Source organism: Podarcis raffonei, chromosome 3 (assembly GCF_027172205.1).
Source record: "Podarcis raffonei isolate rPodRaf1 chromosome 3, rPodRaf1.pri, whole genome shotgun sequence".
In the NCBI taxonomy this organism is placed as follows: domain Eukaryota; kingdom Metazoa; phylum Chordata; class Lepidosauria; order Squamata; family Lacertidae; genus Podarcis; species Podarcis raffonei.
The window spans coordinates 77,878,808-77,901,191 of record NC_070604.1 but is presented as its reverse complement, the minus strand read 5'-3'; the positions used below and the strand labels follow the sequence as shown (position 1 = coordinate 77,901,191).

General features: G+C 42.6%; 1 protein-coding gene across 4 annotated transcripts in view; it reads left to right on the top strand.

The window, feature by feature from the left end:
- Positions 1 to 22,384, top strand: part of PCNX2 (pecanex 2) — a 109,074-nt gene that overhangs the window by 617 nt on the left and 86,073 nt on the right. For all 4 annotated transcript variants that reach the window (XM_053382530.1, XM_053382529.1, XM_053382528.1 and 1 more), the window contains exons 2-9: positions 1,648 to 1,847; positions 2,170 to 2,287; positions 3,723 to 3,759; positions 4,044 to 5,336; positions 6,417 to 6,567; positions 7,082 to 7,227; positions 8,774 to 8,867; positions 17,936 to 18,068. In XM_053382530.1, coding sequence (XP_053238505.1) covers positions 1,648 to 1,847; positions 2,170 to 2,287; positions 3,723 to 3,759; positions 4,044 to 5,336; positions 6,417 to 6,567; positions 7,082 to 7,227; positions 8,774 to 8,867; positions 17,936 to 18,068 — 2,172 coding nt within the window. The remainder of the gene's footprint in view (positions 1 to 1,647; positions 1,848 to 2,169; positions 2,288 to 3,722; positions 3,760 to 4,043; positions 5,337 to 6,416; positions 6,568 to 7,081; positions 7,228 to 8,773; positions 8,868 to 17,935; positions 18,069 to 22,384) is intronic.

Genomic DNA, 22,384 nt, shown 5'->3' with positions numbered 1-22,384 from the left:
CGGAGAAAGCAGGGCTTCCGCTCAACCCCGGGAAGTCCCGGTGGGCAGGTGGAGGCAACACAGCATGGGGAAGAGAAAGGAGGATTATGGGGATTCAGAAGGTGTCCTATGAGAAAACTCTAGTGACGATCCTTCTCCCAGCTGGTGCTACAATTAAACTATTATTATGTGCATTTTAACAATATGCCAGTAATATTTTCATCCACTATGCTCCTATATTTCCCAAGGCTTATTCTCTCTTTTGATTTTGTTCTGCTCAGTGGCGTAGCGTGGGGGGTGCAGGGGGGGCCGGCCGCATCGGGCGCAACATCTGGGGGTTAGGGTTAGAGGGCGCAAATCCACGGGTTAGGGGGCGCAAATTACTTGCCTTGCCCTGGGTGCTGACAACCCACCCTACGCCACTGGTTCTGCTATCGAGTATGTTGGGTGTGGGAACCTTTGGGTTGCTGGACTGCAACTCTCATAATCCCTGGACATCAGTTTTGCTTGCTGGGGCTGATGGGAGTTGTAGTTCAGCAATGTCTTGTTGGCCAAAGCTTCCCCAGCCCTGGACTAAGTGCTGAGTGGCTCTTTGGATCCTGACCAAAGTATCTGCAATTGTTGTATCTCTTGCCAGTCTGAAGAAATTATATATATATATGTGGAGCATTCTAACACCCACACATCCCTGCAAGTAAGCCAATTTTTGTTGTTGTTTAGTCGTTTAGTCGTGTCCGACTCTTCGTGACCCCATGGACCAGAGCATGCCAGGCACTCCTGTCTTCCACTGCCTCCCACAGTTTGGTCAGACTCATGTTGGTAGCTTCGAAAACACTGTCCAACCATCTCGTCCTCTGTCATCCCCTTCTTCTTGTGCCCTCAATCTTTCCCAACATCAGGGTCTTTTCCAGGGAGTCTTCTCTTCTCATGAGGTGGCCAAAGTATTGGAGCCTCAGCTTCACAATCTGTCCTTCCAGTGAGGACTCAGGGCTGGTTTCCTTAAGAATGGATGCGTTTGATCTTCTTGCAGTCCATTGGACTCTCAAGAGTCTCCTCCAGCACCATAATTCAAAAGCATCAATTCTTCGGCGATCCACCTTCTTGATGGTCCAGCTCTCACTTCCATACATCACTACTGGGCAAACCATGGCTTTAACTATACGGACCTTAAGCCGATTTAGGTAGTGGTTAAGAAAATGAGCTAAGAGGTTCCTGCTCCGTGTCTCATATCAGCCACTGAATGGTCTCATCAGCCTCATTGCTCCTCCTACATCTGTAACATGAAAATGATTAGCAATATTACTATAACTTACAACAGGGGTATCATATGTCATAACTGCTCCAGATGCTATTGGGACTCCAAGTCCCATCAGTCCCAGCCAGAATGGCCAGTGGCCAGTGATGATGGGAGTTGGAGTCCAACATCATCTGGAAGGCCACAGGTTATCCACCACTGCCTTACAGGGTTGTTGTAAAAATTACATTTCAAGCACTTAGGAAAAGCACCATGTAAATGCCAATAGTATTGTATAATTGTTAGGAGAACATTAGCAGGGTTATCAATAATCAGTCTTGTTACAAATTTAAATTGTCACACTGCAAGTAAATGAAATCTACTGGCAAACCAATGGATCAGTTGCATTAACTCTTCGTTATTCTTATGTTTAGGCATTCCCTCCCAATGCCATCACAGCCTTTGTCTACTGTAGTTCTGTGACTGTGCTTTTCACGATCATCAAAGTGGTCAGTTATCGCCTGCATCTTATGTTTGACAAAGGAGAAGTGATTCAACAAAAGGTCTCATGGAAGGAAGGAAAGCAAAATAAAGAAGGTAGAAGAGATAATGCAGTTCGGCATATAAATCTCAGGCAAGTTTTCTTCCTCACTGTGTAAGGTTATCCTTGGTGCCCTCTGAAATAATGAGGAGGCGTACATGTAGGGAAACAAGCTTCTGCATGCAAATAATTTACTGTGAGCAAATAGGCTTCCTGCCTTTGTCAGAAAATTATGGATGGTGCCAAGCAGCTGTTTAGGAGAGGGAAGGGAGGTAGATTAATCCCAGCAGAATCACTGATTGACTGCCAATTTTCTGACAGGCTGATTTGCACATATATTTGGAACAGGACTGGTGATGCTCATTGTGAGAAAAAGTCATCCCTGAATTCTTTCTTCTTTATTATTTTTGAATAGCAATAACATTGGGGACAGTTGTGCATTTGAAGAGCTCAAGCGTAATGGTTCAACACCAACCATCCACAGCAGCGTAAAAGTGCAGGCTATCCTCTCACATCACTCTTCAGGAGTCCTGGTTAGTAAAGCTTTTTCCACAATGTTGTTCACTCTACATATGCCACTGGGTTTCTCTGACAATCAAAATGTACTATGGGTTTTACTGTAAAAATAGTAGCATACCATCTCCATTGCCTGGCAAAGCAAAATGCACAATGGGATGTCATTGTGCTCCAAGTTTTGCCATCCTTGCAAGCAGCAGCTAGTGAAGCTGGGCAGGGAAATTCAGAGTGTTGTGGTGCCAGGCCATCCGTTTTGTTTTACTGATGTATACATGACAGGGAAGGGGGAATAGTGGGGCCGGTGTATTTGGTGATACCCATATACTGTAGCTCCAATAACATCTGGTTCTGGTCATCATTACCAATGCACATTTGAAAAGATCCTGTTTTAATTACTGTGTATTAATTGGATTGCATATTTTATTTGTGGATGTCTATATTTTAATGTTTTGATGGGTTTATTTTATTCCGTTATTTTAATTCTGGGTGTCTATATTAATGCTGATGTAGTAGCCTTCCAAGTGGTTTACAAGTATAGAACCCTATGTTAGCATTAAGCAGTATATGAAATAATAATAATAATAATAATAATAATAATAATAATCATTCAGTGGCCAAAAATGCTAAAGAAGGAGAAGGAAATTGAAAGATTCAGAATTCTTTTGTTCTCTCCCCTTGTCCCAAGATGTGATCAATGCTGAGTACTGTGATAGTGATAATGACTGTTAGTGAATGGGAGGAGAGGAAGGGGTCATTTGGGGTGAGTCTAGCACCTGCTTCCCTCTTCAAGGGCTCTAACAGGTCCACTTGCTTAGTTGCAGAAGACAATAGGGAAGCTTTTTAAGTGTGCACAACTCTGTGTGAAGCAGACCCACTAGAATGTGGCAATAAAAAAAAAATGATGTGAGGTTTTACCCATTAAACCAGTGTGGGGGCATCCCTGGCTACATTTTCCTGTTCTGTACATGTACATGACACCAATGTTGGCCTCAGTGGGAAGCTAACTCGCGTGGGTAGCAATTGTGTAGAGCTTTGAGATGGAGTCATGATTCAGATACATTTCAAATAACAACAGTAACAATATTCTCCAATTTACAGGTTTCAAGTATTCAGTTAGAGTTATTAGTATGTGTTTTTAAGTATTGCTTGCTGACTCTTGACATCTGAAAGGGAAAAAAAACTTTCTTAACTTGTGAAATGTACTATGAACAAAATAATTAGTTGCAACACCACCACCACATCCTTCATTGAATGTAGAGTAATCACATGGCTTACCCTGAGACATCTATGAGATGTTGGGTGCAATCCTTGTATTCTGTCTTTATTATTTCTGCCATTGATTTTAAGTGGGATATAGGCTATACTTACTATGATTTGCTAAAGTACTCTGTTTTAAATTATGCACATTTTAAATATAACATGGATCACATAATCCATTTGCTTCATTTTTAGGAGCTGCCAGCACAAGAAACAATTGAAGATCTGAAAGGTACCTTATAGATAATGTTTGTTACTATTGTTAAAAGTGTTTCACCCCAAAAACTGTATACCTCAGAGTTTAGAGCATGTTCCTAAAATAAACGGTAGCAGTGAACTTTATATAACTTGTAAACGTTTACTATTTATATTTTGTTTAGAGAGCATGTTCATGCCCCACTGAAAGCAATAGGACTTAAAGGCTTAGTTGTGTACTGCCCCATTGATTCTAGTGGGGATTTTCTGGACTGCCTAGCTTGACTGAACTTCATATGTGTTTGTGTCCCTTCTTATTAGGAGTAATGCTTCTGGAAGACCAGCCTGCCCTACCGGTTTCATCTACCTCACCCTGTGTCAAAGCAGATATTCTGTCTGCTTCTATGGCACTTATGTCAAGTTCTACCACATCAGCAATAGTGGCGAAGCCAAATGCCATGGAGACATTTATCAGCGCGGCGACCAGTGAAAAGGATGAGAAGGTGCAGCTTTCTAGTTATAGTGCAGTGGAGGATACGCCTCTTGATAAAGGTGTGGTTAAGAAATTGCCAAATCTTTCCTTATCCCAGTATGACATTATAAAAGCTGGCATTTCCTTTGAGTCTTGGAGCACTGATAATTCAGTCATCATTTCTGAGCATCTAAGCAACCCAAAGTGTTTCCGGAGAGAAAAAGTGCTGGATGCGTCTGCTCAAGACATCACTACCACTAGTTGCCTGCAGTGTAATACCGTGGCAGCCAAGGGAGTGGATGGACCTCTGGAAAGTTCCTACCTTGATGACATGAAGGTTCACCTTGATGATTCGGAGAGCGAGGTAGCTGTTGCTCTCATTGACAATTCTCTCTCTGGAGATCCGCTTACACTACACGAACCGATTAAAATTGTGATCACTATGAGTAGCACCCAGAACTCAACCACTGACCTGGATGGCTCGCGTCATTTGCAAGTTTTGGGGGCTGAAATCGGATCCAGCTCGGATCCAGAGTCTGGTGTTGTCATGGCAGACCAGCACAGTAAGCAAAGCAGCGAAATGATGAGAATCCCCGTCATCACCTTTGAACTGTCTGATGACAGCGGAGGCCAGGCTTATCAAGAAGCGAGCGAAAGTTTGAGAACGCCAGACAATTTAAACGTAGATGCCTCATCCAACCAGTGTTCGGGCTATGAATCTGGCGAACAGGACAATAATGCAAAAGAGGACGGTGACAACCCAACAGATAATCACGAAGAAGTAAGCACTTGCCCGGAGAATGCCTCTGAGAACGTAGAAGTCCTGACTTTACATTCCAAAGAAGGGCAGCAGAATTTGGGTGTACCCTCTTACAAAACGGCTCATGAGAAAAGGCACGCTCGCGTGCTCAGTGTGGACAGTGGGACTGATGTTTTTTTAAGTAAGAATTCCTCGGAGACAGTCAGCGATAAGGAGAAGCTTTTGCCAACCTCTAAATCTGACCTGGAAGCTAAAGAAGGACAGATGCCAAATGAATCTAATTTCTTGGAATTCGTCTCGCTGCTGGAATCCATTAACACCTCAAAGGCAACCGCGTCTGATGGCAAACCAGAGACTGCAAAAGATAAGCGGATAACTGGAGGTATGCTGCATGCTTTCAAAATTATGAGCCATCTCTGCACTTAAGGCATTTCTGAGCACTTGCATTAAGAGCAACTTGCCAGTCAAGGGATGGTAGCAGATAGCAATAAATAGTCCAGAATGTAAAGTGTGGTGTTTTTTAAAGCTGAAAATGGAGTTCCATATGCTGTTGTGTGCCGTACAGAAGATTCTTAAACCACATACGAATGAGTTACACACAAAAGTCCGCAGTTTGTGTAATTGATGTTTTCATTGCATGTTATGATTTGTATTGGATATTTTACAGTTATATGTAAACTGTTTTGAGGTCCCCTGTGGTGGAAATAGATGTACAAAATCTCTGAAACACTACATGAAATAAACAGTGCAATCCTGTGCTGCTTTGTCTAGCCACAGCCAGAGAAGTGTGTTAGCTAGTACCTTGGATTAGCTCCTATACCACAGTGTCTCCTTGTACTGGAACTTGTGCTGTGATTGCTCTGAAGTCAGCCCCACTAAGCCCTGAATAAATACGCTTACACTTACGGTGTAAGTGAAATTCAAAAAGCAAAAAAACGAGGGGGATGTTTATTTATGTTAGCGTTGCCTGCAGGTTCTAGTCATGGGTCATTTTGCCACTGACACAAATTCATGGAAGCATGAAGGAAAAGATGGCAGGTGATTTTAACCCCATATATACATACATATACATATATATATATATATATAATTATTATTACTTTTACATCACTACCTATGTACATGGTGCTATATAGAAGTTTATAAGCCAGGATTGGGGGACATTTTTTTTCTCTTTCAAAAGCCATGTTACTTTTCTCTTTCCCAACTGTTTTTCTCCCTCCTTCCCATTCACATGAAACTAATATGAGGGTCACAGGTAACTTACCTGACATAAACAGATCCTTGCCCAAACCTGTTCTGAATACTATATGACTTTGAAAAATTGTCTGCCAGACTGTAGTTGTTTTCGTAGTTTGGGTGTCTCACTCCTCATCAAAAATACTCTTGCTCTCTCAAAAAGAGAAAGCATGAAAACAACACATTTCCAGTGTCTTGTATAAGTAGCCTTTCTATTTTTTAGATGGCTGCACAACAGAGAAAAAGGAAGAAACTCCAGAAATGGATAAAAACAGTGCACATGGATCTTCAAAGCAGGATAAGCCAGAGATGCAAACTCAAGACTCTGGTAGTATTAATCCAACTGCCCCGGAGCCTATCAAGTTCACTGCTCAGTAAGAAGTTTCTTCTCCTCATTGACTGTGTCTGAAATGATTCATATCAGTTGCTTACAGTGTCTCTATTTTGCTTTTGTGCCTAGTTACCAGAGTACCAGGCTCCTCATTGACTGTGTCTGAAATTATTCATACTGGTTGCTTACAGTGAGAATAATTAATTTCAGTCTCTCTATTTTGCTTTTGTGCCTAGTTACCAGAGTACCAGGCTCCTCATTGACTGTGTCTGAAATTATTCATACTGGTTGCTTACAGTGAGAATAATTAATTTCAGTCTCTCTATTTTGCTTTTGTGCCTAGTTACCAGAGTACCAGGCTCCTCATTGACTGTGTCTGAAATTATTCATACTGGTTGCTTACAGTGAGAATAATTAATTTCAGTCTCTCTATTTTGCTTTTGTGCCTAGTTACCAGAGTACCAGGCTCCTCATTGACTGTGTCTGAAATTATTCATACTGGTTGCTTACAGTGAGAATAATTAATTTCAGTCTCTCTATTTTGCTTTTGTGCCTAGTTACCAGAGCACCAGGCAAAGGCAGATCATTTACCGGGTTACTTCGCAGCAAGATAGTTCCCTCTTGCAAGTCATAAGTGGGCCTGAGGCTTCTATGCAAGAAGAGATGTCTGTGGATGCAATGCATGTCTTCATAGATGAAAATGGTAAGCTCCGTAGAGAACTTGGGAGAAAGGGAGAGGTATCTATGAATAAGGTTGCTTAATTTTTTTACAAAATGCATTCAATATTTATTGGATTGTAGGATGGTTATATAAGTACCTGGGCATGAGATCCACAGCCTTGTATGCAGAAGGAGTTCATACTCTGGGTGGATCGCTTAGATCACTGTATTCATATGCCCCAAACATACACACAGACTCACTAAGCCAAGTGGATTTTAGAACTTGAGTCTTGTCCACACTGGAGTTTCCCAAAAGGGAACACCTACTGGTATGAATGGGAAAGATGGAAGTTGCTTCTCATATGCTATTTAAATGCAGGCAGGTGTGGTCTAAAGGTAAAGGTACCCCTGCCCGTACAGGCCAGACGTGTCCGACTCTAGGGTTGTGCGCCCATCTCACTTAAGAGGCCGGGGGCCAGTGCTGTCTGGAGACACTTCCGGGTCATGTGGCCAGCGTGACAAAGCTGCAACTGGTGAGCCAGCACCAGCACAGCACACGGAAATGCTGTTTACCTTCCCGCTAGAAAGCGGTACCTATTTATCTACTTGCACTTAATTGTGCTTTTGAACTGCTAGGTGGGCAGGAGCTGGGACCAAACGACGGGAGCTCACCCCGCCGCGGGGATTTGAACCGCCGACCATACGATCGGCAAGTCCTAGGCACTGAGGTTTTACCCACAGCACCACCCGCGTCCCTAATACATTCTAATTCAAACTGGGGTGAGGAAATGAATTAGCAGCTGAATAACGCTGAAATGTTGACAAACGGTCACTGCAAGTGGATTCCAGAGCTTCGTTGACTTTGGTGGTTCCCCGGTCAAAGTCTAGATGATTTGTGGAGTAGCAGATTGAATAGAGCATCGAGGCATCACCCCTGCTTCTTCACCAGAGCAGACTCCCCTTTCCTTTTCTCAGAACCTATAGTGTCTATTGGAGTGGACAGAAGGTAGATCAGGATCTTCTGGTAGATCTCTGGATTTGAAGTAGACAAGCAAAGATTTCTGTTTAATAATAACAACCACAAAATTACTTTCCTCCATCCTCCTCAATAATACTGCTAAAATGGGGAAAGTGAAGTGGGTAAGGATTGTGACCTCCATTTTGTTCTGGTCCTCAAAACAAATTATGGGAATAATTTATTGGATGTGTATATCATTTTCACCTGGCCTGGTTACTGGATCTGAGCAACAAAATAGATTCCACAAGGCTGAAATCTGCCTCCCCCCGACATAAATAAAATGGGAGGAAACTGAGTAGTGGGCAGCTGTGGTATGACTTGCATCAAAGCATGCTTGCAGCCCAGAGTGTTTAAAAGACTCTGCTGCAGCCGTGGGTCATTGTAATGAAATTCCACCTTAAAGGAGTGTACAGGTCACTGGCAAAGATACCTTAGGGCAAGATCAGTGCTTCCAGCAGAAGGATTGATCCACATGTTCCCTTCCAGTTCTGTTATTTTACAGTCTTAAAATTCAGTGTGTGAACAAATAATTACACCACTGAACTGACGGTGGCTTCTTCTTTTCTTAAAGGAGAAATTAGATCCTGTTACTTAAAGGCTGGCAGTCAAAAAGAAGGAAATATGCAAAATCCAGCACCCAACTATGATTGTATTTCTCATGCTCAGTAAGTAAACTCTTCTGTTAGAATGTATTAAGCTGTTCCTTTTCACATGGGTTGTGAAAGAATTCTGCAGTGAACAAAAAGGCAAAATGAGTACTTGAATCTGCTTTTTAAAGCCATAGCATTTTACCCCGTATTTTTATGGCATTTTATGATTAATTATGATTAATTGTGCTTGCATATATTGCTGTGCAGGGCCTTGACATTTAAATGAGTGGAAGGTTTATACAAATTATTATAAATAAATAAATAAATAAATAAATAATATAAAAATGCCCTCATGGCAATTTATGAAGACCTTAATAAAAGATAGTTCCTGATCTCAAGATTATAATCTAAAAGACATTGAACAGAAGGGAAAGGGTTTGGGAGAAGGAGAAAAGCAAGCCCAGGTACTTGTTATCTTTTGTTTGTGGTACAGTGGTACCTCTGCTTATGAGCACCTCTGGTTACGTATCCTTCGGGATACGCATGTGGCAAACCCAGAAGTATTTTTCTGGTTTTTGCCGCATGCGCATGCACAGAAGTGCTCTACCGCGCCGCGCACATGTGCAGAACAGGCACCTCCAGTTGCGAAAACCTCGGGATCTGACCGAAGCTCCGGAACAGATCCCATCCACAACTGGAGGTACCACTGTATTGTATATATAGGAGGAGTAAAAAAAGAAAGAAAGAACTGCATTTCATGATAAATGTATATTCCAGTAGCTGTTCTCAGATTTGCAGAACTGTATATTGGGAATATCATTTTTAGGAAATGAATGTAGAACATTACACCAAAGCAGGCAATTGGTGTGTCACTCTCAATACTGTCTATATTGTAGCCTATGTTTCTTGGGGAAATGGATGAATATTTAAACCAACTTTAACAAAGTAGACTTGAAACATGACTGTTTAAAGTGGTATGTTTGGATTTTTGAAACTTTTCCAAAAGAAGCTCGACAACTTTCTTTGCCTGATTCCTACCCCCCAAAAGAAAATATGGCAACCCTACAGTGTATTTGGATCCTCAATCTTAATAATGTCTCCTCATCATGGTATATTCATATTGAATGAGAGAGGAGGGATGGGTCTTGCAGCATTCAGTATATGGACAAAAGAACTTGTTTCATAAGAATGTGAGAAGAGTCTTGCTGGGTCAAACCAAAGGCCTCCTTAGTACAGCTTCCTGTTCTTGCAATGATCAACCAGATGTCTATGGGAAGCCAAGAAGTAGGACATGAGCACAGCAACTCTCTCCCAAATCATTGTTCCCCAGCAATTGGTATTCAGAGGCATATTGCCTCTGACTGTGATGAGGTTATATAGGAAGATTTTCCACCAGCCTTTGCTCTGATAATTGGCTGGAGAAAATAATGCAGATTAGGTATATGAATTGAACAGCACCATCTTGCACTTCCATAAATAATTATGCTCCTGCCAGTTCCTCACTCTTTTATTTGTTATACCCTCTTGATTTTCATCTGTCATTTACAGTATGAAAATGACATGTTTCAGGGCTATTTCTAGTTCCCTCAGTCTAGACAGAAGACATGTGGCCTCCTTGCTTACTTCCATGCAGGGCTGGCCTTAGACACATTTGTACCAGGTCACACATAGACTGGGGTTGTGGCCATGCAAGCCAGAGGGAGGAAAAACTACTTTTATGATGGGACTGTTTAACTTCGCAAAAAAAAATAATAATATTCTGCTGGCTTTATGTGTATGTCTGCCAGAAGTGAGAAAACTTGAGGCTGCTTTTCTGTCATGTTTGTATTCTGCCTCCTAAAATACATAGATATATGAAATATTTAAAATCAGAAAAACATACAAAAGTGATACCAAACTGTTGAAATCCCCACCAACGTTCATGTCTCCATAAGGCAGACAAACAACAAGTATTCACATTAATTGTTAATTTGTGCAAACATATTCATTGGGTAAATCAGATGAAAAACCATTATTTAAATTGCAGGGGCAGCACATCCTGTTTTGTCATGTGAAGTGAAACTGCCCTGTCGTGCTGCTGCTGCTACCCCCCCACCTGCTCCTGCTGCCTCCTACTCTGCCGCTGCTGCACACCTTGCCACATCTACCACTAGTGGACCGGTGCCAAATTCAGGCAAGACCTTGCCAATTTTGGGTGAGATCTCATGGGACAGGCATGCAGCCTAGGGGGCTTATGCCTCACCTTGCCTAATGGCTGGGCCAGCTCTGGTGAAATGCTCCCAGGGCAAATAGCAGCTCAAAGTGGATGAGGATTTTCATTTGGATCAAGGGGTGTTCTGGTAGAAAAGACTTGTCAAAGGTCATAAAAAGTCAGAAGAGGATAGAATGTTGTGCCATTACTTTCACTGCTTTTCAGTCTAACCTACCTCATTTTGTTGCTGTGAGGACAAAATGAGATAATCTCATGCATGCCTTCCTGTCTCCTTGGAAAGAGGATGGGATACAAATGGGAGATAGCTGCAGCCATCTTGTCATTCTGTCTTCTGCTACCACAGCGGCCACATAGATGCGTCTGATAATTCACAAGCAGGTCACGATGGATGCAGCTATTCTATGTTGTCGATCGGTGATATCTGATCATCCTCTGGTGCTGCCTCTGACAGTGACAGCAATTGTACTTGAGTTTTCTTTACCAGGCAGACCTCCCAGTCTCTTCTTTTTTGCACACTCGCAGCCCTTACTTTGACTGGCCTTGTGACAACTTTATAATGTAAATTTCCCCATCATGCAGAGAGAATTCATTTGAAAGCCTCGTGATTAATTTGTCGTGTTTGTTTTGAGGGCACGTTACTCTTTCCGGTAGAAGTCAAAGCCTACAGGCTACAAAGAATTAATTGCTGCAAAGAGAGATTCTCTGCAAGTGGCTAGGAGGAAGGTTAATTTTAAAACACTCTGCTAAAGCAAGTTCTTAAATACTGCAAAATACAAGTGTGTCTGGCCTCAGGCATGTGGAAGAGTTTCAGTCTAGTTGCTCTGTGCACTTGGTTTGGATTCATTCCCCAAAGTAACTAGCTGCAGAATGCTCTGTACTGTACAAAGGCATCTGTCTGAATACCTTAACGGTATCAGAGATCTCCTGGGCAATTACATCCATATCTGACAGTTTTCAACATCACAATGCTCTCCAAACTCTCTGCAAATGTACTCTGCACTCCAGGCTTTTTTGCTGGAACAGAAGCAGACATTATTGTAAAGTTCTTTAGCACTGAATGGCATCAAAAAAGCAGGCTTCGTCTCTCCCCAGCTACCAAGGTGATTTTAAATGACAGGGACATCCTTCAATTCTAGCAGTAAGCCGCCGATCCTTATTACTGATGCAGAGCGGATGCTGGCATTTGACAGGTTTCCACTGCTGCACAGCCGCACACATTTTCACCAATACACAGTGAAACTCTGTGGGATTATGGGACATGGAGGTTTAATTATTAACAGCCAGCTAGGTGCCTCCAGGAGACGTTCACTCATAGCATTTTTATTCTTAAAATACACTTCTACACTGCAATCCAATGCAGATACATTTCACTAATTTAATCAGGGTTTATTCCCAAAAAAGCATATACAGAATTATAGCTTCAATACCTTTGACTGTTGCTTAAAATGTCTGTTCCTATGATGTAAAAAAAAGGTAAAGGACCCCTGGATGGTTAAGTCTAGTCAAAGGCAACTATGGGGTTGTGACGCTCATCTCACTTCAGTCCGAGGGAGCCGGCGTTTGTCCACAGACAGTTTTTCCGGGTCATGTGGCCAGCAGGACTAAATCACTTCTGGTGCAACGGGACACTGAAACCAGAATAGCGCACGGAAACGCCATTTACCTTCCCACCGGAGCAGTATTTATTTATCTACTTGCACTTTGTGCTTTCAAACTGCTAGGTTGGCAGGAGCTGGGACAGAGCAACAGGAGCTCACCCCGTTGCGTGGATTTGAACCGGTGATCTTCTGATCAGCAAGCCCAAGGGGCTGTGGTCTAAACCATCTTTTCCTATGATGTATCTGATCCAAAACTAGAGAGGAAGTAAGTGGAGCACATATAGCTCTGGGAGAGCAGGGACCACCCATCTATCTCCAGTGTCGAGAAACTTTCCATTCACACAAAGGAGATGCTTGCTCAGTATGTTTCCTGCATTTGAAGCAAACGGAGAAGGTACTGTGTCATTCTTTGTGCCCACTGGAATTGGAATTACAAATGGGCCAGGAGAGAACCCAGCCTAGCCTTCTCCTGAGCCTTTAGCATCCACTTGATTTGTGGAAATGACCAGCCAACGTTTTAGCCCTGCTCAGATCTGTAGATCTAGTTGCTTTTAAAGACACAGTAGATGTTGCTGGGCTTTTTTCTTTTTTTAAACAAGTTAGCAACCCTAACTATAACTGCTGTTTTTTAATAGATACCCTCTAGACACATGAAACTTGTGTCATTGGTTGTGCTGCAAATGAGTCCTCAGTGAAAGTTCAGCATAGAAAATTGGCTTATACCAAGTGACTGCAGTGTTTCATCTTGTCCAGCAGCTCTCCAGGGTTCCAAATAGGAATCTTTTCCCATCCTTACCTGGAGAATCCAGGGATTGTACCTGGAGCCTTCTGCATCCAAGCACGTGTACCAGCACAGTGCTACATCATGATGAAATCTAAGCTGTGGCATAAGACTATTTCATGTTGGATATCTCCTTATGTTGTAGGAAAGCTCCTTTTAGGCTTAGCATTTAAAGCTTCAGAGCTCTTCTAAAAACTCTATTTCATTGTTACTATGATAAACAGTCAGTTTTTCTTCCTCGTTTGTGATCAGCCAGTCTTCCTTTCTGGCTTGGTACTTTCATGTGTCTCTTAGTATGGAAGTAAAAAATTCAGACAGCATTTATTCAAAAGTAATTGCTTAGAAATGATAAAGTAAAAAGAGTCTCCTTTCTGTAGTTAGTCTATCATGCCAAGATAATTTGAACTGTATCCATTCTCTTTTCTCCCCCGCCCATCCGCTCACAAATCAAACAACATATAATATATCTAATGTGGGATGTTCAGAGAAGGAGAAAAATGTTGCAGTTAGGTTTTATTGGCACTTGTTAATGCACTCAACAGCTGGGAATTTAGATCATGCCATAGAAGTCTACAGAAAAAGAAGAAAAGGAATGGGGGAAGCATTGCCACATGGTGGCAGCAAATGTCTTTCAAGGAGCGACTATCTCTGCAGTGATCTAAACTCTGGTGCATCATTTAGATTAGAAGGTCATAAGGGAGGGACATCAATCTTCTGAAGAAACAGGAGGGGTCTCTCGAGAAAACAGAATGGCTAGAATTGTTATCATCTTCCTCATCTTGATCTATCTTTTGAAGTATTTTTCAGAGAGTGCGAGTAAAGGTGATTGAAATTATTGGGGTACAATCCTGAACAATTGCATTTAACAAAGATATGATTTAACAGCACTTGAAGATACGTGTGTCTGTATATATAAAATTTATTTACACCCTACCTTTCCCCCTAAAAAGACTCAGATAAAAATAAGAACTGCTAAAAACATGGGGAAAACAATAATTAAATTAAAACTGCACACAATTCTCACTATCCAAACTCTTGTCATATGAAAATTCACTTATCCAAACACAACAAATTCGTCCCCAAACCTTGCTGTACACACTGCAGATGCAGATATCCAAACAGCTGGACCTGCATTTAGTACTGTAAACAAATAAGCAGCCTTAACCTAGCCTTACTGTTTTGTGTTTTGCTGCTTTGCAGCAGCCATTTCACCAGAAACCATGGGGCGGGAGTGGGTGGGTGGAGCTAAGATAAATAAGAGAGCATTTTTTCCTTCCTTGTTTGCCATTTGCAGAGTTTCAGAGGTTTTCCCTGGGTTTTCCCAGGTTTTTTCATCAGTTTATGGTCAAAATCCCATGCCCAGAAATGCATTAGAAATTAGACTAAGTAACTTGTTATGGGAATGTTCGCCTAACAAATGATTTGCTGAGAATGCATTGTGTATAGATAGTGAGATCTGTGTTTATATACATATTTTTAAAAATCTATAAAAATCATACCAGGCATATGCACGTCCTGTCCTAAAAGAGGCATCTCCCCACAAGATGGAATACCTCATTTCATGAGGTGCTACCCTCAGCTTTTATATGTTTCTATTTAAAAGAGTTGTTGTTATATCTGCTGTCCAATTAATCTGGGATCGGCACCTTTTAAAATCAATCAAAACACTTTAAAAAAAAATCAATTGAGTGAATGGACTAGTCCACTAAAGATTGGCTTCATAGTCTTGTGCAACAAGTGTCAACAGCACATTATTTTTACATTGCTAACTGAATAATTAACCAAGCAAGTTTTTAACTGGCAGGACAGTCCAGTGCATGTCTGCTCAGAAGGAAGTCACATTGCATTCATTGGGGCTTAACTCTCAGCTAAGTTTGCAGCCTGAATGCTGAAAATTCCATGTTCCTGTTCCATTTGCAGCCTAATTAAGAGTTGGTAGAGATTTCCAGTAGCCTCCTGCATATGGTTTCTTGGAATTGAGCCGCATTGGTGCTTTAGACCCTAGCAAGTGTGTTTTGAATGGTAGCCTTAAAAACTTGTTTCTCCATTTCAGTAGAATGCCTTGTGCATGCTGATTTTTTCCTGTATCTGAGGCCCTCAGTACTTGGATTAAAATACCAGTTGACACGGGTTTAGTCGTTTTGGTTCAAGCTATGTTCCCTGAAGCAACAGGATTTCCTGTGTATTGGTTATGGATACTCATGATGTGCCTATAATGCAACAGATGCACTAGATTGCTTTCCTCACCAAATTAAGCTATGTACAAAATCACACCGTAAATGAATTAATTTCTAGAGTGTCAGTAGAGGGCACTGTATACCTTTTGCATAGGTCATGCATACATAACATGCCTGTCAAGTAGATTGGTAGTTGCTAATTTACCTTTCGAAATGCATTCATTATTCCATTGCAGATATTAATTGTCTGTGGTAGCTATTTACATAATACAGCAGAATTTTAGAAATACCAAACCTCTTTTTCAAGATCCTACATTTATGATGTTATTTTTTTGGGGGGGGTGCATCTTTTACTTACTATTTTATTATATATTTTAAATAAGCACTAACACAGTGTCTAGACTTCTTACTGTTTATGCACTGTCATCTGAGATGGTACTTTAAAAAGTTAAACAACACAGGAGTGGGGGGGGGGGCGGAGGAACATGCCAAAACTAAGTTGAGCAAGAAAAGAAGCAGAGGGAATGTGGCGCACCTCCGTGATAGAGAATGTGCCTGGTGGATTGGGCATCCAGTGATTAGCAAAAACACATTCACCAAGTGGAGATCTAAGGGTAAAGGGACCCCTGACCATTAGGTCCAGTCATGGCCAACTCTGGGGTTGCGGCACTCATCTCACTTTATTGGCCGAGGGAGCCAGCGTACTGCTTCTGGGTCATGTGGCCAGCATGACTAAGCCGCTTCTGGCGAACCAGAGCAGTGCATGGAAACTCCATTTACCTTCCCGCCAGAGCGGTACCTATTTATCTACTTGCACTTTGATGTGCTTTTGAACTGCTAGGTTGACAGGAGTAGGGACCGAGCAACGGGAGCTCACCCCGTTGCGGGGATTCGAACCGCCAACCATCTGATCAGCAAGTCCTAGGCTATGTGGTTTAACCCACAGTGCCACCCACGTCCCAAGTGGAGTTCCAGTGCAAGTTAAAGATTAATGTCATGGATGGGCTGGATGCCGAGGAGCGGCTGGAGGCACCAGCCAAGGAACCCCCTAGGGAACCGCCAGAGGAAGAAGGCTCTGAGCCAGGGTGGGACGACAATGAGTGGTCAGAGGTGGAAGGAGTAGACTGTTGGTGGTGGAAGCTGAAGAGGTAGCGAGTTTAGTGAACAGGAAGATACTATGGCAGAGCACTGTTCAGATGCCAAGACAGAAGTGGGGGCTGGAGTGGAGTGAGGCCAGGAGGCAGAGAGGCTGGTTGCGGAAGATGCAGTCTCCCTCTCCTGCTGTGACCAGCTCTCCTCCTCCCGGCCTCCTAGAACACACAGAAAAATGAAATGGGCAGAGCAGAGGAGGGTGAGTGCGCAGGCACAGCCTGAGATTGCATGGGAAATGTTATGTATTCAGCGGTCTGTTTGCCTGAGCTGGAGTCTGGACTAAGGCTTCTGAACCCCTGTGTTCTGATTCGACACAGAACATCACAGAACATTTCAGGATTTGGGCCTCTGCCATTGGCCCTTGAACTCTGAGTCATGATTTGCAGCTTGGAAGTTTAGACAGCCAATCACTTTGGGAGTGGGAGTGGGAGTGGCCCAGGCCTTCAGGAATGTATATAAGCAGTTGCTTTGCCCCGTTGTCCAGTTCTGTTAGTTCGTTAAAGGTTCTTGCTGTGTCTTGCCTCGTAGCAACCCACCTACACTTCAGGAAAGACTCGGTATAAGGAGTGGGCACTGGGAAGGTGTCCTCACAAATGCTTCAACAAGGCAAAACTTCCTCGAAAGAGTTGCTGATGTCACTAGACTGCGTCTTAAATCCCTCCTCAATTGGTCCCTTATGGCTCAGGTTCATGGCTTGTATCCACCAGAAGCCATACATTCGGTATTGTGGGCCTAATTCTATAGAACTCTGCCCCAGCCCATCTCCCTGTTGAACTTCAGACCTTTCTGCGATTAATTTAATTGATTTAATCCACTGTGTGCTCTTTGTAATCTCACTGTACAATGCTTAGAAGCTCTGGTGATTAAGTGGTATATATATAGCTGGAATAAAATAAGCAAAATATATTCACCTCTGCAAAGAAAGCATTCCCCGTTATTTATGACTACTGTATTGCTGTCATCCTTGTATATAAAGCCTCGCTAAACTGTCTCTGTAACTGAGATTCCCTATCCTTGCAAAATGCTACTTCCAGACAGTGACCTCTAAGGTACTGAGTGGCCTAGGTTTTAATCACTCTGCAGAAACTGGGTGAGGTTGCATAAAACCATTTGGGGAGCTGCAGGTTGTACAAACACTCCCTCAAGCTCTATAGTCTTTTCAGTGCCTTAATGAGGCACTCACTAAAAATTAATTCTAGTCCTTTATCTCCTTTTGTGCGCAGTGAAACCCATTTCAGCTCCTCTAGTACAACTACCTCAGAGAGCCAAGAAGCATCTTCTGATCATGGGCCAAGTGCGTTGCAACAGCAGCTGCTACTGATGGTGGCGCGGAGAACCCTTTCCGAAACCCAACGGGTACCTTGTAATATCTCAGTTCCTAACACTTTGTATAAATATGTCCCAGGGAAGGAGATTTCTTTTAAATGGGCCTTTTCTGTTATTGCTGGGATTAGGGTGACTTGTTTAATAATCCTGTAAATATTGATGTACATACTTGACAGTTATTTCAGGATATTTGACTACTTTTGCATGCTTGTTCGGAAAAGATCCCATAAATACTCCCAGCAGGGAAGGAAGGCATTCCTTACTGATGGGGTCAGAGCGAACCTTTTCTGAAACCCCCACTCTTGCTGATTGTCTGGATCAGGCTGATTATGTATTCATTGTATTAATATATTCATTTATTGTTCATTATCTCTTTAGTTGATCTCCTGATGAAGAGCTGTTTTGTCTTGAAATGTGTAAGGAGAGTTTGCCTTTGTGTAGGATACACTGAAGTGTATATATAGGTGAAGCTTTTGTGGGTTTTTGGTTCAAGGTTTGTGAATTGGCAAATCTGATAGAACTATTGCTTCTGTAGGATAGCTTTGGGGATGACTGCTGTGTGAGTATAGGTGGGGAAATCTTATACAGCCGTACCTTTGTTTTCGAACAGAATGAATTCCGGATGTCCATCTGACTTCCGAAGCGTTCAGAAACCAAGGCACAGCCTCCAATTGGCTTCCGATTGTGCAGGAGTGCCAAAAACAATAGCGGAAGCTGCATTAGATGCTTGGCTTCCCCAAAAATGTTTGAAAACCGGAACACTCACTTCCAGGTTTTGATCATTTGGCAGCCGAAATGTATGAGTATCAAGCGTTAGACAACCAAGGTACGACTGTATATGTATGTGTGTGTACACACACACACACACACACACACGTATTCCTGTGCTTCCTGGGAGTGGTGTGCATCTGTTGGGGCTCTTGCACTTGGATCAGGAGTTTGATGGCCTGGGCCAACAGCCTAGCTAAGTGGGCTACAATGGAGGCTGGAATATTGGGGTAAATGGAGCACTTCTTCACCAGCTTCAGTCTGCCCTCAGCCAGCCCCCACCTTCCTGATTCCTCACTTGCAACAAGCCCAGGGGGTGGCCCTACCTGACAGATTCCTCTTCCCTAGTCTCAGCAAGGAGGAGGATGGGGACAAAAGAGGAATTAGTTGGCTCTACCGTCCAATGGCTCCAGTTCCACTTCCTGTGCCATTGTTTATGTAGCCAAAATGCCACTATCCATGCACATGAGGCAGGTATCAGCAGACTTGTGTGAACTGCAAGGTCTGCAAAACCTTTGGAGGTGGGGAAACTCCTAAGGGGAGCAACGACAGGGAGAATCCACACTGCGGCATTTTCTTGCAGTTCCCACTAGTGAATAGTAAAAATTTGGCTTTCCGCCCTTGCCCATGTTGCTTCATGGTAGCAAGTATGTGCATGCAGAAAGTTTTCATTTAATTACTTCATGTGTTTTAATTCAGTTCAGCTTTTTTTGGTTATAACTATAGGTCATCACAAATATAAAAAAGGGGAGATCTCCATTAATTAATGAATGAGATGAGACTCCATTTTACTTCAATGCATGCATTTCTCTTCTTCTTTGGTAATCACTCATAGCCAAGTAACATTGTCTTCCATGAACACAGTCTTAAAAGTGAGTCCATAAGTGACTGTGGAGGCCAATTCCACACGTCCTTCTACAGTGGGGACATAGGTTTCTGGTTGGGAATTGATCACGGTGTGGGTTTGCCAAACGTGCCTTTCTCTTAGCATGTTTCTCCCTTTCATCTTGAGTTCAAGCATCTTCAGAGTCCATGGCACCTTTGGTAAAGGCTGTTCTCCGATTGGAGCACTCGCAAGCCAGTGTTTCCCAGTTGTCGGTGTTTATACTACAGTGGTGCCTCGCAAGACGAAATTAATCCGTTCCGCGAGTCTCTTCGTCTTGCGGTTTTTTCGTCTTGCGAAGCACGGCTATTAGCGGCTTAGCGGCTATTAGCGGCTTAGTGGCTATTAACGGCTTAGCGGCTATTAACGGTTTAGCGGCTTTAAGAAAAAGGAAACAAACTCGCAAGAACTCGCAAGACGTTTCGTCTTGCGAAGCAAGCCCATAGGGAAAATCGTCTTGCGAAGCGACGCAAAAACCGAAAAACCCTTTCGTCTTGTGCATTTTTCGTTTTGCGAGGCATTCGTCTTGCGGGGCACCACTGTACATTTTTTAAGATTTGCCTTGAGAGAGTCTTTGAACCTCTTTTGTTGACCACCAGCATTACGCTTACCATTTTAAGTTCAGAGTAAACATGACTCCACATTTTGTTGCAGTTCCCATTAGTAAATAGTAAAAATTTCACCCTAACATGGAGTTTCCATGCATAAGAGACATTATTACTTGTTGATTTTTTTAAATTATACGATATGCTTCAGATTGGCCAGAAACCTTCCAAAATCTGGCCAGAATAATCCTCAAATAGAAGAAGGGGAGTTTTTCTTCACTAACTGATGGAGAAAGTTATTTTTCATCTTTCACATAAAGAACAATGTTGTTGACATTTTTAAAAAAAATTAAAAAGGAAGTCAGAGCATATCCTTGCTTCCCCCGCCCATCAGCTGAAATAAATCCACTAAGAGCCCTTTACAAAGATAGTTTTCCCTTCGGGGAGGTGTTAGAACAAAGCATCTAGAAAAGAATCAGAAGGCATTGGTCAATATTGGTGCTGGATAGCTTGAGCCACAACAATGGTTTCAGAAGCAGCTTTCAAATTCACAGATACTGCAGATAATAACCCTTTCACGAGTCTTGAATATTTATGTATTAGATGGCTCAGCATGAAGCAGTTGTGCAGAATGAAGAATCTGCTCCTAAATCTTTCTTGTTCTTCCATGAAGATGTTATTTTCTATTGTCCAGGCTTCAAGTTTAACTAACAGATACCTCGCATATATTTTAGCAACAGTATCAAACTGATTGATTGGTGTATAATTCAGTGGTAAAATTTTATCTTATCTTCTGTTTTATATATGGGAGTGGGTTTAATTCATTTTATTATTCATCAATTTGCTTTTCATTTGTTTTCACAGCCGATACATAACACTGGGCAACAATTTTTTACTTTTTGAATGTTGTCTAGATTTCTACAACTGGTTTAGGGTATTTTTGCACTGCTGAATCAGGAAATGGCATCCGTTTCTCTCCATCAGGTCAGGTTTACTGTAAACTGAATGGTGGGCATTGATAAAGGTAAGTACACATAAATTGCATGTTGCTTCACCATTTTTCAAACTTCAGAAGAAGAAGAAGAGTTTGGATTTGATATCCCGCCTTTCACTCCCCTTCAGGAGTCTCAAAGCGGCTAACAATCTCCTTTCCCTTCCTCCCCCACAACAAACACTCTGTGAGGTGAGTGGGGCTGAGAGACTTCAAAGAAGTGTGACTGGCCCAAGGTCACCCAGCAGCTGCATGTGGAGGAGCGGAGACACGAACCCGGTTCCCCAGGTTATGAGACTACCACTCTTAACCACTACACCACACTGGCTCTCACAAGTTCAGGGCTTGAACTTCCGTTTCTTGGAACTCCAGGAATGCTCAGCGGCAGGGAGGTCTCTCTTCAGAGTCCACCAGTAGTCAGCCATCATGACTGCGTCCCAGCAACCCTGATACCTGGTCTCCATCTCTTTCATGTCCTGATGGAATCTCTCCCCCTGCTCGTCAATCATTGAACCCAGGTTCTCAGGAAACCGGTCCATATGTGAAAATAGGTAGTGCATCTTGACGCTCATGTTGCAGCCCAGGTTTCTGAAAGCAGTCAGCATGTTGTTGACAAGTTCTGCATAGTTTCTGGCCTTATTGTTGCCAAGAAAGTTCTTCACTACCAGAACAAATGCCTTCCATGCTTCCAGTTCCACTTCGTTCACTGAGTTTCTGAACTCTGGATCTCTGATGAGCTGACGGATCTGAGGACCGTCAAAGATGCCAGCTTTCAACTTCTCCATGGTCAATCCTGGAAAAGCCTGGCACAAGTAAGTAAAGCAGTCACCATCCTTGTCCAGAGCCTTGGTGAACTGCTTGATTAAGCCGAGCTTGATGTGCAGCGGTGGGAAGAGTATTCTGTCTCTGTCCACCAGAGGGTCGTTGATGACGTTCCTTTCTTTGCAAGGCACCAATTCCTCCCGCACAGGCCAGTCCTTCTTCGTGTAATGCTGAGCATAGTCCCTACTATCCCACATGCACAGAAAACATGGGTACTTGATGAAGCCAGACTGTTGTCCCAACAAAAAGTTCACCATCTTCAGGTCAACATAAATAAACCACTTATGCTGATCATAATCAATTTTCTCCAGTACATACTTCACCGCTTCATAGTTCT